The sequence below is a fragment of the Rhamphochromis longiceps genome, linkage group LG18 (assembly GCF_057381845.1).
Source record: "Rhamphochromis longiceps isolate RC_006_pf linkage group LG18, R_longiceps_female_GT1.1, whole genome shotgun sequence".
Lineage (NCBI taxonomy): Eukaryota > Metazoa > Chordata > Actinopteri > Cichliformes > Cichlidae > Rhamphochromis > Rhamphochromis longiceps.
This window is the reverse complement of record NC_140574.1, coordinates 32,643,836-32,659,543: the sequence shown is the minus strand read 5'-3', so window position 1 is coordinate 32,659,543 and position 15,708 is coordinate 32,643,836. Positions and strand designations below refer to the sequence as shown.

Below are 15,708 nucleotides of genomic sequence, written 5' to 3'. Positions count from 1 at the left end.
TGATTTCTGAAAAATTACCAGAGCACAGCAGGATGATGAGGCGAACTGTTTGTTTTGGGGGTTTTTTGTTAAAAAGTAAAGCTGAAAGAAAAAGAGTGTGCTAGCAGGACATAGTGAAAAATAGTCAATTTCAGCTTCTAGGGTGAGATGAATTTCCCACGGACCACCAGAGTGGCAAGGTCAAAGACTCATAAAAAAACATTTAAATGTGCAGATTTATAGCGAAGAACAAGCGCTTTTCTAAAATATCTAAAATGTATTTTATACAACCCCAGTTTCATGAAGTGAATGAAATCTTTTAAATGAATATTGTTCTTAGTTAGTCTAGTTAACGATCATGTTAAAATATTTTTTAAGGGTGATAAGGGACTAATATTAGTAAGAGAACAAAGCACATTTCCTAGTGCAAAAAAGAGGAAATCTAAAAAAAAAAAAAAAAAAAGTGTTTCCCAAAATAGTGATTTTTAGCTTCTTGAATTGATGAGGAAAAGGTGACAATGTTTTTCCTGAATTTAATGCTACATTTTAAAAAGAAACTAACCAAATACTCAAGGGAAATATTTTCAAACCATTTCAAAGGTTGTTTCAAAATGTTTCAGCAACAAAAAGCTTCCAGCCTAACTAAACTCAGCCACGGAATTCTTACCGTTCACAGAAATTAGAGGTAAAGTGTCTACTAACCTCAAACTTAGTATAATCTAACCAGCCCAGAATGTATGTTGTTTACATGCACTAGTGCAACTTTCATGAATATATATGAATATATAGGAACAATAATATTACCTAATATCAAAAACACAACAAAGCTGTACTTAAATATTTGAATAGATATAATGTATGTATTAGGATGATAAAATAACTTGACACAAAGTAATGGTTGCTTTTATTTTTAACATTTCACAACATTTTCCTGATAACACATGTATAACAGAATATTTTTATGTTGGTTAATTTTTTTACACAATCTCACAAATTTGTATAAAAATGTGCTCCATCTTACAGATATTTTCTGTATATCCAAAAATCCAGACATTTGAAATCACAGAACTTATTTGGGGAGCATTTCATTTGACTTGAATTAATTTGACATTCTGTAAATGCCTTTTTAACATTGAAATGATTTTCTACAAGAGAATAAAAACAAAGTCAGATTCAGATTTACCAACTAAATCAGAGTGGAATTATTGACATACACTTACTATATATACACTATACAATTATTGTGATGTTATCTGCCTCTCTGCTCAGTGGTGCCACTGGAGCTGGGCTTTCAAACTAAGATTATACTTCACACAAATTAATTTACTGTATAAGACAATCCAGTTGGATGTCTTTGTTTTATTATTATCCTTGCCTTTAGCAGACAGGACTAATAGGTACACCTCTGTTGGGTTTGTAGGCTGTTTTCCTTTTGACCATCTTGATGCAGTCTATGATGGGACAGACACTGAGGCACAAAGTGCAGCCAGTGCAGCTGTCAGTCACGGATGGAAGATGAGTTTCAGGGTCGAATGTTATAGCCTTGAAATAAGAGTCACATTATGGGACTGAAGCAGATACATCTCTTGAAAAACAAGAAAGTGATGACTGTCTGGATATAGTAGAAAAACATACCTGGTATCCAGAGTCATTGCAGGTCATGTAACATTTCCCACAGTTGATACACATCTCTTCATCTATAAGAGCCTGGACCTGAGAGCACAGGGAAAGGCCATTGTTGTTGTTGTGATTTTGATAAATGATATTTTACTGCTATCTGTGATCATGAGAAGAAAACCTGATTTAGAAAATAAAAAGTGATTACACATGTGGTGCAATGTCCTTTTGTTCATTTATCTTTTCCTATAAATCACTACAATGGTCAGAATATTACCTGGTTAGAGTGAATGAATGAGAACTGTGTACCTGCTCCATGTTGTTAAGTTCCTGGTATGCTCCAATGTGGCGCAGTGCTCTGGCTATCACGTCCTATAACACAACCCGTCACCACACACATACATAAAAACACATTTATGGTTAAAAACCAAATGCAGTGTCAGGGGCCGGGTCTGTGAGCCAGCCTTTCATTTGGCTTTTGATCTCTTTTGTTGTATTTTGAAGATAATGTTAAGTTCTAGGTTCATTATTTAGTTGCCTCAAGTTTAATCTAGTTATGTTTCACTTACGTCTTCTGGTTAGTCTCATGTATTTCTTGTCTGTGATTTCAGGTTGTCAAGTTTGTATTGTCATGTTTGCATCTCATGTTTCCTGTTTTATTTTGAAGAGGTCTTGTGTTTCTATGTTCATTGTGTTTCATTTTACTCTTCCACTGTGAAGTCGTTATGCTCATTTGTGTCAGCTGTTTCCCCATGCGTTTCCCTGCCTGAGTGTCTGTTACCTTACCTTGTTTCATGGAAACAAGGTAAGGTAATGCTCCCCAAATAAGTTCTGTTATGAACTCATGCCAGGTTTCTATGTTCCAGGGTTTTGTTATGTTTAGCTCACCTGGTTTAGATCATGATTTAGTTCTGCTCTTTGCTTTATAAGTCCAGGCTTATTCTTCAGTTAATATTAAGTTTTGTTATTTTGCGTGTCTACACTTGGGTCCACCTTCTTCACTCCTTACAGTCTCAGCCCGACTGTGACATATAGCTTTATTGAACTCAACGTGCAGCACGTATGTATGCGTATGGACCTTGACTGGAGGAACAGGCTTCTGGGGCACGTTGATCCGGCTGACGTTGGATTCCACCACATTGGTTTCACCAGCATCTCGGAGTCGTTTCTTGCATGCAGCAATGGCTTCCGTCTTCTCCTGAAGGTATGGACCAAAGCTAGGGAGACTCTAAACACATGCACATTGACCAATAAGAGGTGACAAATGGTTATTAGACAAATAACCATTTAATGTGAAAAAGAACAGGCATCTTCTTTTGATTCAAGGTTTTAAATGTTAGGATGTAATAAAAATAATCTGGTCTCTAGCATCTTTTAAAATTGGTTTAATACAACCTAAGGAAAATAACAACACATTACCCAGGTTCAGTACTTATTTAACAAAATTTTAACTGGGAGCAGAAGCAAAACTAATTGCACTCTTACTGCTTCCTCAGGAATTAAGAGAGTAAGTACCAGTGTGGCAATGATAATAAGATGCAGCTGGTTAACTCATTGTCATCAGCAAACGAGAGTACCTCTACTAGCAGCTAGCAGATGGTTTTGGCAGTTTGCTGGCCTGAAGCATTCAGGTGTGGGTTGATATAAGGCCAAGAAAGACCAAAAAGTTACTATAACTGTTGTAGTTGTACCTTTCCAACCAGGCTTTCGAGTCTGGGAACTGGTTTTCCCTTCTGATGGCTCGCTGTTGGAGGTGACTGACCATCCCAGTCCTTTAGCTCTAGGCTCTTTAGGTACAGCAAGGCCTTCAGACCTAAACATGTGTAATGTCACAATAATACAAAAGTAAATATTTTGAAGCTCTAAAAATGTAAATGAATGCCTGTTAAGCTCAGCCAAAAAGCAGTTGCGTACCCACACAGTAATCCTCAATCAATGTGAAGTCCTGGTTCTGAACTGCACTACACACCTGTGGTATCCCGACAGAATGAGAAAGCTGATCTAAGTGACTGGTCTGTGATCAACTTTTATTCAATGGCAAAACCTGTTACAGTAAATTGGTTATCACCTGTAACAGGGAAGCCCCAGCATGAAGAAACTGTAGTCCGCTCTCTGCTGAGTCAATACCCCCGGTGGCCAGAATAGGAAAACCTGGAATTGCTCTGGCGATGGCTGACACTGCTCTGAGAGTAATGGGCCTGATGGCATTACCTGAACACACCATTAATGTGATAAATAAGTTTATTCAGCACTGCGCTATACTTCACCGTGTGTGCACTTACCAGAGATCCCTCCGTATGTGGTGCGTTTTTCCAAACCAACACTTGGCCAGGGAGCGCCATCAGCTTTGAGTCCCATTAAACCTGAGACCGTGTTGGTGGCTGTGACTCCATCCGCTCCACCTATAACACAGCACAACATTTACAGACTTGTTAACAGGCATCTGCTAATCATTCGCTACATTGTGGATTAGTACTGAGCAATGTAAAATGATACTGAATGAAAAGGTGAAGTGTGGTTACCTTCATGGGCTGCCTTGGCAATGTCAACAATATTTGTAACATTTGGTGTCAGTTTAGCAAAGAATGGAATGGAAATGGCCTCACGCACCCAGCGACAGATGTTCCTTACCAGCACTGGGTCCTGATGACACAACAAATGAATAAATGGTTACACCTTTACACTTAATTGTTCTTACATCCATTTCCTCCCTTGTATATTTGGGTGTGGTTTTTTTTTTTTTTTTTTTTTTTTTTTTTTTTGGGGGGGGTGTGCGCGTACCTGTCCACAGGCCAGTCCCATGCCTCTCTCTCCCATCCCATGAGGACAAGAGAGGTTCAGCTCCAAAGCATCTGCTCCCGACTCCTAAACACATACATTCGTTATTTTTACAATTAAATCATCATTAGACTACATATTCTGTAAAAATGTTTGATTATAGTGGTATATTGTTTTTATCACCTCAGCCATCTTGGCTAGCTCTGTCCAGTCTTCCTCGTTGTAACCACACATTATACTAGAAATCACCACCTGATGGACACAGAGGGATTTTTTTTTTCGATTTTAAACATCACACATTTTAGACTTATTTTAGAACTTTGTACTTCAAACTTGGGTGAATTTTGGTACAGTGGTGCAAATGGACACTGCTAGAGAACACGCACTAAAGACATGAAATGTCTGGTAAAGCACATGTGATGGAATGAAGCTCATGGAAAAAATCAAAGAAATATGTAATATGGTACAGAAACAATCCAGAAAAGTAAATGTATATTAATTATTTAACGCAACAACACGCTTATCACCAAGGAAAGGTATGATGTAATATCAAACTTACGTTGTTGGGGAAGTCTTTTTTCAGCTCAGCAACCGACTGACACCAGTAGGCTGCTGTCTTCTCGCTGATGAGCTCAATGTTGAGGAAGGAGCCCAGACCAGGCCCATAAAGAGGGCCTGATGTTGTACCACGCACAATTCGAGGAGACACATTGGTCACCAGATCCTAAAGACACAGATTTATAGAGCCCATTCATGAGGTTAACTTCTTTTTTTGGGGTCCTTAAAGTGAAACTTGCTAGACACAACAAAGCTTTCGTGTTTTTCTTTCTGAAGCTTTTACTTGTGTTCATCTGGTAAAGAATCCTAAACAAATCCCTTTTTTTTTTCGTTTTTTTTGTATGCTCACAATTTCCTGAGGAATAAATCTGAGGTTACATAATAAATTGGTATGGGAAAAATATAAAAATGCAAAAACAGCAAAGGTCAGCAAGGAGGAAATATTGATATGTTACAATGATTTACTGTAAGGTATCGTAAAATACATGTTCGGGTGAATAAATCTCTTTAATGCTTGCAAGTATAGTCGTTCTAGTGACTGGTGGTTTGGTACATTGTTTGCATGTGTGGTACCTTATCCAGTCCAAATGTCTTAGTCAGAGCGAAGCCCCATCCTTGTTCAAAAGCTCTTCTGATCATGGCTGTGCTAGTGGTAGGAGGAGCAGAGGCCAGGCCGAACGGATTTGGAAATTTTATTCCACAAACTTCAATGCTGATGTCCACCTGGTCTATAGCACTGTAGAACAATGGCAACTTTGGAACTGGGTCTACTGTTTGTCCATGAAGAGACTATACAAGTAAAAGAGAAGGGATAAATATTTTTGGTAACATTATTGGTATGATATTTTGTGTATTATGCATGAGGTACAAAAATTGTACATGGACACTAAACAAACCATTAATAGGCACAAGTTCAGTAAGGAAGATCTGCAGTCATTCATATGCTTGCTTTCCTAGATGTTCACTATAACCTTCCCATGCTGTCAAACTCAGTGCTGTCATCATTATACTAGCCCAGTCACCTTTTTGATTGGATCAAAGAAGGCAAAGCCTCCATTCTGACTGGTTTAAAATCTGTGCTTTTCCATCGGATTCTCATTCATGCAACCAACCACCTCTCCATCTCGCCCCATCCAAGCTTCCATCTCAATCTTCAACACCATCAGTGCCTATGTTTTGGGGTTTCCTGTTCTAAATCCTATCGCTACTGGGATTCTTTTCTGTGATAACGGGTCATTGGAGTCCAATTCATTTTTCCATCTTGGTAAATCTTGTTCGGTTCTTCCAAATGATCTCTCCTTATCGAACTCATTGGTGTTTAGAGTCTTAGCAGACTTACCTGTATGTATCTGTGAATATGCCACGAGGCTTGTTTGCCATCATTCACTGACTCCACTGTGGTGTTTGCCAAACCAGCGACGTCTCCTCCAGCAAAAACCCAGGGCTCACTGGTCTGCATGGTGCCTGTGTTCACCTCTGGGGTACCCCAGCGACTCAGCTTCACAGGCGTCATGGCCTCAGTCACTACAAGCACCCAGCATATCAGTCAGTTTCATGCTCTGCCTCAGTCTAAACATCACCTGCAAACTTTCAAACCATTACAGATTTAATTTTGTTATGTTGTTTTGGGCTGCTGGTAGTCCAGGTCTTTTTAACTGATGATTTTCAGAGAAATGTGTTTTTGTGTGTCAAGCCTCTGAACATTGACCAAACATTAAAAGGTTCCTTACTCAAAAGATGAACTAGTGTTGTCTACACCTAACAGAGAACAACGTTTTTGTGCTGTATTTAAATTACAGGTTTTGCACCTATTTCCCATGTTAAGAAACTGGGAGTTGGTCAAGAGACTTGCTCAGTAATGTATATTTGAAAAAAAAAAAAAAGTAAAATTAAAAAAGACAAACCAGCACTCGGAAACCAAAGTTTTACAATTACATCTGGATTTGTCATTACTTCTTCTAGTTAAAGGTGAAGCAAAAAGTTGGGTAATGTGTTGCGCAGCTGATTACTCATTACCTTGTGGCTCATTCAACAGGGATCCAAAAGCACTGATTATGTAATCAGCCTTCAGTCTGACAATTTGCTCCTCATCTTCAACCCAGTCACCTTCCTCAGTCTGCTCAGTGCGACAGAACTGTAACCCAGCAACATGCCCATTCTTCATAATGACCTCACGGGGAGACAGAAAAGGAAGGAACTCACACTGCTCCTCTTTAGCCAACTCCATCTGAGAGGAAAAAACGTCATACATATCAGTACACTCATCTGGTGATCTGTCTGTATACTGCGTCAGTTGATCCATCTGCCTCTCATCAGCACCTCCTCAGGAACAGCTCTAATGTTGGTGAATCCCCTCCTGAAGCAGACATACACTCTTTTGGCTCCACACCGAAGGGCTGAGGTGGCACAGTCAAATGCAGTGTCACCGGCCCCCAAAACTATCACCACTCCCTTTAGTTCTGGCAGAGAGGAGCGACACTGACACATACCTAGGCAAAGCGACAGAGAGCCCAAAATGTAAAAAACCATGTCACCAGCAAAAGTACTGTATGATTGAATGAGTATGTGCGGATACACTAACACATGAAAAGTTACGGGCTGATCAAAGGCTGTGAAGTGATGCTATTGTCGTATGTTTGGGATCGTGACTTCATATAAATAATGTGTATATTGTGACTTTGTTACTGCACATGTGAACTATAATCCTGTGGACTGGTAGAGGAACAAAAATTAAGTGGTACCTTTCTTGCTGGCAGAGGCCACCATGGGCAGAAAGTCCTTAGAAGTGAAGAATCCTTGATCCACAGTTAAACCCTTGAAGATTTCAGCTCTGTTGGCCTGTGGGAGACCTGGTGTCACACACACATTCACAGACACATGCAAACAGGACTTGATGAGGACTTAAAATGCATGCAGAAAAACAAATTTGATGGTTGATGTAATTCAGCAGTTTATTATAACTTTTTACAAATGTGCATAATATCCAGACACATCCAGATTCCAGATGAATTTACAGGGAACTAAACTGGAATCTATTCATAATGGTTGTCAAGTGAAACTCACCAATCCCTATGAAGACAGCCTTAAATCCATCTTCCTTCAGGGACTTCAGAGTCATTCCATTAACACCCAAGCCCTTCTCACACACCACCTGTAGACGCCACAGAAACAAAATGTCTTAACTGAACTGTTGACTCATGTAAAGAGATTTGACTAATATAATGGATGCTACAAATACTATTTTGAAAATACGTGCCACATTTCATACCTTCACTCCCAGGTCCTTCATCAGGTTTATTTCAAACTGGACGACCTCATATGGAAGCCGGAATTGAGGGATTTCTGACGTGCTGCATAGAAGAACATATCTCTTTGAATGATTTTTGTCTCCCCAATGCTATCATGTTGGTATTGTGTCTTTCAACTGTCCTCGTGCCAGCTTCTCTCTCTAATTTGCAGACATATTAAAAAAGGTTTACCCATGTCTCAATGTGCAATTCTAAAATTCTTTTTAAAAAGACTGAACCTTTACTTCCCAAGTAACTAACAATACAATATAAAACAGCTTGAGGGAAATGAACACTGTCATATAATATTTTATATAATAATAATGTTAAGATACCTCAGCCCTCCTGTGTACTTCTGTTTTTCAAATATTGTGATATTATCATATCCCAGACGGGCCAGGAAAGAAGCACAACTAATTGATGCTGGGCCACAGCCAATCAGAGCTATAGGGGTGTGGTAAGACTCTGGCAGCTCATTGAATGGTGGGAGTTCGGGGTTTCTTTTCTGAGGGATGCCCATTTTACTAAACACCTGTAAAGAAACATACACAAATGCACATGCCAAGAATAGTCTTTAATACACTACTTTTACATCATGGCTGATGTTAAATCAATATAATTGATTAGAAATGTGTTTTCTGAAAACTGTCGTACCTCAATAGCAAACTGCTGTAACCCTCCAATGTTAATGGGTCCTTCTTCAGAAGCATACAGGTTGCAGCCCCCTACACACAGCTCCGATGTGGGACAAACCATTCCGCAGGTCAAACCCAGAGGGTTGTCAGATAGAATGGCACGCGCTGCCCCATAGTAGTTCTGTTACACAAATACACACACTTGACATCAGAGTACTGCTATCTGGTATTACTTTGAATATCTGAAGACATAAGGCTATGTGAAGACAGGATCGGGGACCCAGAATGCAGACTCTCATATGGACCTTAACTCAAAAACACAGCTTTATTATCAAACTTATGAAATACAAAACCAAACTGGAAACTAAACACACAGGCAGAACACACAGCCAGGAATGAGGGAGATGCAGACAATATATACACACGAGGGAATCAGGACAAAGAGGAATAACCTGGCGAAGACAGCTGGACATAATCTAACTGACGAGACAGAGGACAAAACTGCACATGCTACACACAGGGCAGGAGACTATCAAAGTAAAAAAGGAAGTACGAGAACATACACACACTGACTGACTAAATACAGGGAAAAGAGGGAGTGAGAGAAACAGAGGCACGACTGGGGAACAGGCGAATAAGTGTGGAGACAGAGATAAGACAACATAAACTAGACAAGAAACCAAGATGACTTAGGAATACAAATAAGTAAGAGTAACCAAACAAAGAACAGAATCTCAACCTCAGACTATAAAATAAACCAAAACTAAAAGTCCAAAACAGGAAACGCTGGGTACAAGACTCGGGATCATGACAGAAAGAGTGCAGAGTGGATTCTACCTTATTGGAGATACTCGTAATGAATGACTTGATGTCCAGATTAGTTGGGCAGCTCTTCTGACAGGGAGCATCAGCACATTTTAGACATCTAAACACAAATTTTTCATTTGTTTCTGCAGCTTAACCAAGTAAGATTTCTAAAAAATAAAAATTGCATGCAAACAGTTTGGAGGATTTTTGTTATTTTAGACAAAAAACACAGTTTGTAGTGCTGTAATGTCTAATATTATAATGGATACATTTAAGATAATACTTTTCATGTACAGTGTCTTAGTTTAATGTGCCAGTACGTCACTATCACGATTTCGTCTCATAAATAAAATTTACATTTTGTTCATTTTGTTCATTTTGTACATTTTGTCATGATGGTGTAGCTAACTGAAAAAATAAAGAAAGTCCTGGAAAAAAAAACTTTCTTTTGACATGGATTATTATTATATTGTGTGTACAAATGTCATGGCTATTCAATTAACAGTTGGATTCATCCAACTGCACTGCTGCCCTTTTTCTCTAATGGTGATAAAAAAAAAAGTACATGTGTGGAACTGGCCTGACAATGATGAGAATACTCTTCTTTAGCCTGCATTTGTTGTGACCATCTGAAATTTGGTATCTTTTTTAACATAAGTTGAATGTAAATCATATTTGTGACATATGCTATATTAAAAACAAATAACTAAAGTAGCCTCTTCATTAATCTTCACCTGAGAGCTTCTCGTAGTGCTCCTCGCTCGCTCAGTGTTGTATGCTTGATGTCGTCAAAGTTGTTTTCTAACTTCACACAAGACTGGAAAAAAGAGTGAAGAAGATGAATGATGTTCCAAGCATTAAATTATGCAAATGCTCTAATTTGACTAAAGATACTCTTTTAATTGAAGCTACGTCTTGTTTGTGTATTTTTCTTACACCGCAGTTCCTTTCAGGGTTCCTCTTCCAGTGTTTCTTTTCTTTCTTCTTACTGGCTGTGGATATGATCTGAGCATGATGCTTCACCCTTGGATTCAGAGCTAGGATGCTCTGAAAAGAAAAAGACACAGGATTGGATTCTTAGACTGCACGTCCTAATAAACATGAGTAGAATCTTCTTTTATTTTCCAGAGACTTTGTTTTAGCATTTCAAGTGGCTCCACAGTATAGTGGTTCACATTTTTGCTTTACATATAAAGGAATGATCCAGGAAAAGCATCCAGTGTGTTTGTTTTTATAAAGTGGTATGGTTGCAGAGGGAACTAGATAATTATATTCAGAGAAGTCTTATGCCACAACCCCAAATTCCAAAAAAATTGGGGCACAAACCCATCCATATTTTCTTCACAATAAAACATATTTCTAACCTTTTATTATTTCATGAAATATATTTTCTCATATTTAATAATAATAATCCATCCATTTTCTTCTGCTTATATGGGGTCAGGTTGCTGGGACAGCAGCCTAAGCAGAGAAGCCCAGTCTGTAGCAAACTACCTAATCTAGCTTTTCCAGGTAGCACAGAGGCTTCCTAGGCCAGCTGAGAGATAAACCTCTACCGAGTGTCCTGGATCTGCCCCAGGGCCTCCTCTTGGTTGGACATGCCCAGAACACCTCACCCACAAGGCATCCTTGTCAGATGCCCAGACCACCTCAAAGGCTCCTTTATACAATTATAATTATTATCATAATTAAGTTAACAAAAGACAACAAAGGCAACAAAAGACTGGAAAAGTAAGTGGTCTTAGAAAGAAACAGCTGGAAAAATACTTTGCAACTAACTAGGATAACTGGTCAAAGGTCAGCAATATGATTGAATATAAAAAGAGCATCTTAAACAGGCACAGTTTCTCCACAGAGAGTGTTTTATTTTCCGAGCTATTTCCCCTCAGTGTGTCTATATAGTGCTGGCTTCCTCTTATTCCTTGTCAGTCTCTATTTTCTTGTAAATGGTAATAGCCCTTTCCTACTCTCTCGGAGTACTCAAAGCACTCTATACAACATGCCACATTCACCCATTCTCACAAGCACTTTATCTATACTTAGTGCTATCTAACTACATTCACACACATTCTCCGATGGACGCATCAGAGAGCAACTTGGGGTTAGTACCTTACCCAAGGATACTTGACATGCAGACTGGAGGAGCCAAGAATCGAACCACCAAACTTCCGATCAGTAGGTGACCTGCTCTACCTCCTGAGCTACAGCCACCCTTGTGTTTCCTCATTCCAGGTTCCTGTTGTTATAGTTTGCAATTCCCTTTTAGACATTAAGTTTTGTTTGCTGGACTTTTTACAGCCTAATAAAATGGCTTACTTTCTTCTGAGTCCTACCTGCTTCTGTGTCTGCATTTTGGGTCCTCAACTTCACACTGCACAGTCTGCATAATATGCAGACCGTAACAACATTATTTTTCTTGACAGCACATTTGCTGAGATTTGCCGACAAGAACATTGAAACTGTGGAACATTCTAGGAAGTCTGGCTGTTTCATGGTCGGGGTCAAGATGATAAGATAATGGTGAGGTGCCAGGTCGATGCACTGAGCCAATGTCACGTGTTGCATTCATATATAACAGTAGAAATCGAGAAATTAAGCTTGTCGCACACTGACACCTTGTTACATGGGGGAATACTGAATAGTATTTTATTCATGTAAATTCTGCCATTAAAGAATATTATCACTGAATGTATTAATCCAACCTGACCTTGACTATTTGAACATTAGTGGCTAATGATCTATTGAACTGGTCTTAGCATATCAACGCCATCATTAGTTTCCAAAAATATGGGACATTTTATAAAATTTTGATTTAAAAAAATCAGTTCATTGTAGTCTATACTTGATTGGAAGTACAGTGATAACACATCAAATCATTCAAAAATGTAATAATTTAATAATTTATTTGATTTTAAAATCAAACAATTTGGAGAGGGCTTTGCATTAGACTAACTAAAAGTATCGGAGCACTAGGTGCGGTGACTCCCAAACTAGGCGAGTGGCTCCAGGAGATCCCGGGAACAACATCAGAGATCTCTGTCCAGAAGAGCGCAGTCCTAGGAACAGCTAAGATACTGCGCAGGACCCTCAAGCTCCCAGGCCTCTGGTAGAGGACCCGAGCTTGAAGGATTGACCGCCCACAGGGGCGAGTCGGGAATTTTTTTCTTTTTTATAGATAGATAGATAGATAGATAGATAGATACACACATACATACATATGCACACTGACATCTCCACTTTGACCCTGTGTCAGTTATCTATAGGTTGTACAATCAAACACATGGCTTGTTACATAATACCAGGCGATCATGTTCAGACTGCATCGTGTGGCATTTTACCCACTAAATCCTCACCGTTGCAACACGTTACAGTGATTAGCCAATGTATAGGTCTGTCGTATATCTCTGATAACTCTACTGGTCTCTACTTGGTGCACCCAAGAGGACTTTTAAAAGAGTAAAAATCAGATGACTCAGTAGATTCCTTTAAAAAGCATTTAGACACCCATGTTCTCAGGCACTTTGACAGTGCCTTTTTCCCTCCTATTTATCTGTTTTGTGTTTGTAGAAGCGGTTTTATTTCATTAAAAAAACATTTTTATTTTATAAGACATTTTATTTTCATGTCACTTTGACATGTATTATTCTGCCACAAGGCAGAGAACACATCAGTGTGCGACATGCAGAAACTGTGGGTGGCTCAGTGAAGCCAATTTCTAAATTAGTAAGATGTGTTTTTACTTTGTCCCAAAAACTCTGGATACTTTCATTTCTATTTCCGTATCATCTAAATCACACCAGGGCACTTCTCACACTAAAGTCAATACTTTACATTAGTAAAAAGAGTAACCCAATGAATCTCCATCGTGTGACTTTGCGGTCAGGCTTGCTTCTTATAGAAAGAAACGTCTCACCCTGTGGGCAGCCGAATGTTGAATTATACACAGGCCTTTTCTAAAGACACACACAGTAAGGGAAGTACTGTTTGTGCTGAGAAACTGATGGACTCAAAGGATATGCAGTGCCCTGTGCATGGCGGAAGTCCATTTGAAAACTGTGATATGCCTGCAAGTCTGATGAAACTGTATATGAACAGATGATTGTGACTGACTTACTATTATTCCAGGATCACAGCTGTATGTATAGTTTCAATTTTTTCTTGTGAAATGGTCATAATTAGAGGCCAGTCATGTGCAAATTAGCCTGCTGTTAAGCTTCTAGATTAGTGGAGAATAATCTTTAAATCCCCATCTGTACTCATAAAAATTCTATGGACACAATTAGAATGACTTTATTTTACTATGGCATGGAAAACATTTTATTATCATTTGTTATCCACACAACACCTGTATATGTGTTGCTAGAGAATGCTATACATTGCATTTTCCACTTATATATCATATGAGAATATCCTGCTATAACATATAACACAGCAAATTTACCTCAATGTCTGGAAGATCTTTACTCAACATGGTGCTTCAGCCCAGCTTCCGGAATAAAAGCTTTTAAAAGGTTGAAAATTATCCTCTGCAGATTGTGGTTGGTGTTGTGGTTTAGAGGTCCGAAGCACTGTCCGGGACTACTCTGCTCACAAGTGGAACTATATAAGCTTACGACCGCGTCACCCCTCTTAACAAAAATTTTAGACAGACAGTTTGAAGGCATCAAACGTCATACTTTCTCCTGCCAACCTGTTGATGAGGTGAACATACAGGCAGAGCTCTTATCACTCATATGAGGGTTAAAGTTCAGCTTACAAGCTCGGCTGCAGCTAGCAGATTCTGGGTTCACTGCACCCGAGTTTGTAAGCTAGACAGTGACCACGGCAAAGTTCAAACTCCACCTCTAAGAGGGGAGTGGACCTCTGCATATTTTCCCTCTTCTATCTGGTAAACAATTCTGTGTTAACCCTTTTTTGTCTCAAGGACTCTGTTCTTTTCTTCTACTTTGCGGGCGCTTCCTTCTCCATACAGAGGAGAGATCAGCTATTCAAGACAGCCAGAACTTGACTGATCAAGCAACTAGATATCAGCAAGTTCTCCTGTAGCAATATAACTGATTCTTCCTTCATAGTCTCTACTGGTTTAGATGTAACACAGCTTAGCGCCATCTTCTGACAGTAAGGAACATGATTGTCATGTGGTTGGTTGGTTAATAGACTTACATTAGTTTATGTTAGCTAACTAGTGACAGAATCGATAACGAGAGAAAAATAAGGACACTAAAACTAAAGATCACTTTAAGGGGATCACATTTGTGCTGCCCCTGGCCGCAACACCGAGTTTCATGTTAAGAAACAGAGGATATACTGTCCACTTTCACTGTCTGTCTCTTTTGAGTACTGTGTGGAGGAGAGCCACCACAGCGGCAAGCTGGACTCCAACACTTACAGAAGATGGTGCTAAACATGTTTCACTTATTTCTTAAATCCAGCTTAACAGACAGTGTTACATCTATTTCAGTTTTTGAGAGCAGGCCTCAATGGTGTAAATTAGCCTTTATACATCTAGCGCTTTATGTGCTCTTTGACACAGCCAAGGACACTAACCACAGGCTGTGATTTCACGTGGCAAACTCAACCTCCTTATTGAAGAGGAATTCTGCTCATTTCTGGTGCTATATACATAGCTTTTATTCCAAATTAATTATTATTATTTAATTTCAAATGCACAGTGGAGCTAAACAGGAAAGCTAGGAGAAGGAACACGGGGGAGGCAGTAAAAACCTGGGCATATGGAATAACAGAGCACGTGTCACCTGTTCATACCCAGTGAGCTAAACCAGCCCCCCCCCCCCCCCCCCCCCCCCCCCCGATTTTTATTTTTGTACTAATAGAGTGTATGTGTACAATTCAGAGTTCAAAACGATCCTTTGTCTTATACTGGGCCTCGGTGCGCTCCCTCAGTTCATTTTATGTATGAAACAAGTTGCTATATCTAGCTAGACTAGCTTATGTTCCCTGAAGGTGGTTGTGTGTCTACTGTAGCATTGTACAGATAGCTTAAATCCCCAGGACGCTATTTTCAGTTGGGGATTTTTTATTTTTTA

General features: G+C 39.3%; 1 protein-coding gene across 1 annotated transcript; it reads right to left on the bottom strand.

The window, feature by feature from the left end:
• Positions 1–865: 865 nt before the first annotated feature.
• On the bottom strand, positions 866–15,626 carry dpydb (dihydropyrimidine dehydrogenase b). The gene is made up of 25 exons (XM_085388729.1): positions 14,103–15,626; positions 10,598–10,708; positions 10,396–10,478; positions 9,692–9,779; positions 8,874–9,035; positions 8,555–8,751; positions 8,201–8,282; positions 7,996–8,083; positions 7,674–7,781; positions 7,252–7,421; positions 6,949–7,159; positions 6,272–6,456; positions 5,506–5,721; positions 4,934–5,098; positions 4,558–4,626; positions 4,378–4,461; positions 4,119–4,239; positions 3,879–3,998; positions 3,665–3,807; positions 3,511–3,565; positions 3,288–3,409; positions 2,675–2,824; positions 1,906–1,968; positions 1,615–1,692; positions 866–1,521 (listed from the first exon to the last, which is right to left on the bottom strand). The coding sequence occupies exons 1-25, from the start codon at positions 14,130–14,132 to the stop codon at positions 1,357–1,359; spliced, it is 3,066 nt and encodes a 1,021-aa protein (XP_085244855.1). The 5' UTR covers positions 14,133–15,626; the 3' UTR covers positions 866–1,356.
• Positions 15,627–15,708: the final 82 nt, after the last annotated feature.